This window comes from Crocodylus porosus, unplaced genomic scaffold (assembly GCF_001723895.1).
Source record: "Crocodylus porosus isolate Cpor-Errol unplaced genomic scaffold, CroPor_comp1, whole genome shotgun sequence".
NCBI classification, from domain to species: Eukaryota; Metazoa; Chordata; order Crocodylia; family Crocodylidae; genus Crocodylus; species Crocodylus porosus.
This window is the reverse complement of record NW_017728909.1, coordinates 24195651-24196778: the sequence shown is the minus strand read 5'-3', so window position 1 is coordinate 24196778 and position 1128 is coordinate 24195651. Positions and strand designations below refer to the sequence as shown.

General features: G+C 42.3%; 1 protein-coding gene across 3 annotated transcripts in view; it reads left to right on the top strand.

The window, feature by feature from the left end:
• Positions 1-1128, top strand: part of ADAMTS12 (ADAM metallopeptidase with thrombospondin type 1 motif 12) — a 344985-nt gene that overhangs the window by 135882 nt on the left and 207975 nt on the right. For all 3 annotated transcript variants that reach the window (XR_002100368.1, XM_019531927.1, XM_019531926.1), the window contains exon 3: positions 646-820. Coding sequence is in view for 2 of the 3 variants with exons in the window: in XM_019531927.1 (XP_019387472.1) it covers positions 646-820 (175 nt within the window). In the remaining variant the exon portion in view is untranslated. The remainder of the gene's footprint in view (positions 1-645; positions 821-1128) is intronic.

The following is a 1128-nucleotide window of genomic DNA, read 5'->3' as shown; positions in this document are numbered from 1 at the left end:
CCGAGGGCGCTAGGGGAAACAGCGTCTCTCCCAAACCCTTCTGGTCCCCCCTAGTGAGTTTATAGACTGTCACCAGGTCCCCCCTCAGCCTTCTCTTGTGAAGGCTGAACAGGTTCAGGTCCCACAGTCTTTCAATGTAGGGTCTGCCCTGTAATCTGTTGGCTGATATTTGATTGACTAACTTTTTCAGACATCAGCACAGCCACTAAGGCTTTGTCACAGTGAAGAAGAGCACAGCCTATTAGAAAAGAGGTTGTTCCAGTAATACTGTACTTGCTGGGAGATTTCTCTCCGCTTGTAGCCTGAAGCAGAGCAGAACTATGACTCTAGGCAACTGTTAAAGCACTGTTTTCTTGTTCTGTTGTCCTCAAGGGATGAGTTCCTAATCAAGTGCCTATAAAAGATTTTACATTCCCTTTCTGCTTGTTGTGTCACAAAGGTAAGAAAAATTGGATTTATTAAGCAAAAACTAGCAGAACAGACACACTCAGCTATTGTTTCCTATGCATGATGCAATAGATATGATTGGCTTATCAGAAAAACCCTGAGGTGGTGACATGAAGCAACTTAATATATCTTGTTTGTAAGTGACTTACACTGCAGCAAAAGTACAGTAGAAATTAATGGTTATATTATTATTTTCAGACTGGATATTTCCACCTGCCACATGAGGACTACTTCATTGAGCCTGTTCAAAAGTATCCAGTGACAGAAGGAACACCTCACCTACACATCATCTACAGAGCACATGTCCCTCAAAATGCTGAAAGGCAGCGACGGGAGGCTGTATTGAAAAAGGAAGGAGCTTGTGGATTGAATGGTATGACTTTTGTCAAAGCTTTGTCCTTGTTTGTTTTCTGCATTTTTTAATAATCTTGGTTCCCAAATCTTTACCCCTTCATTTTCAAATGTCAGGTCTTTATAAGTATAGAAGTTGAGTATTAGAAGTATGAGGCATTCATCAGAGACATACCAGGGCAGAAGTGGCCCTGGTTTTCTGGTGCGTTTCATGTCATTTCAACATTACCTCCAATGTTGAAGCTCTCTATGTGAAGGAAAGCTACATGTCCCTGCAAGCTGATGTTGGCGACCAGCATGGACAGCTAGAGACCCTCTGGGTAAAAATTC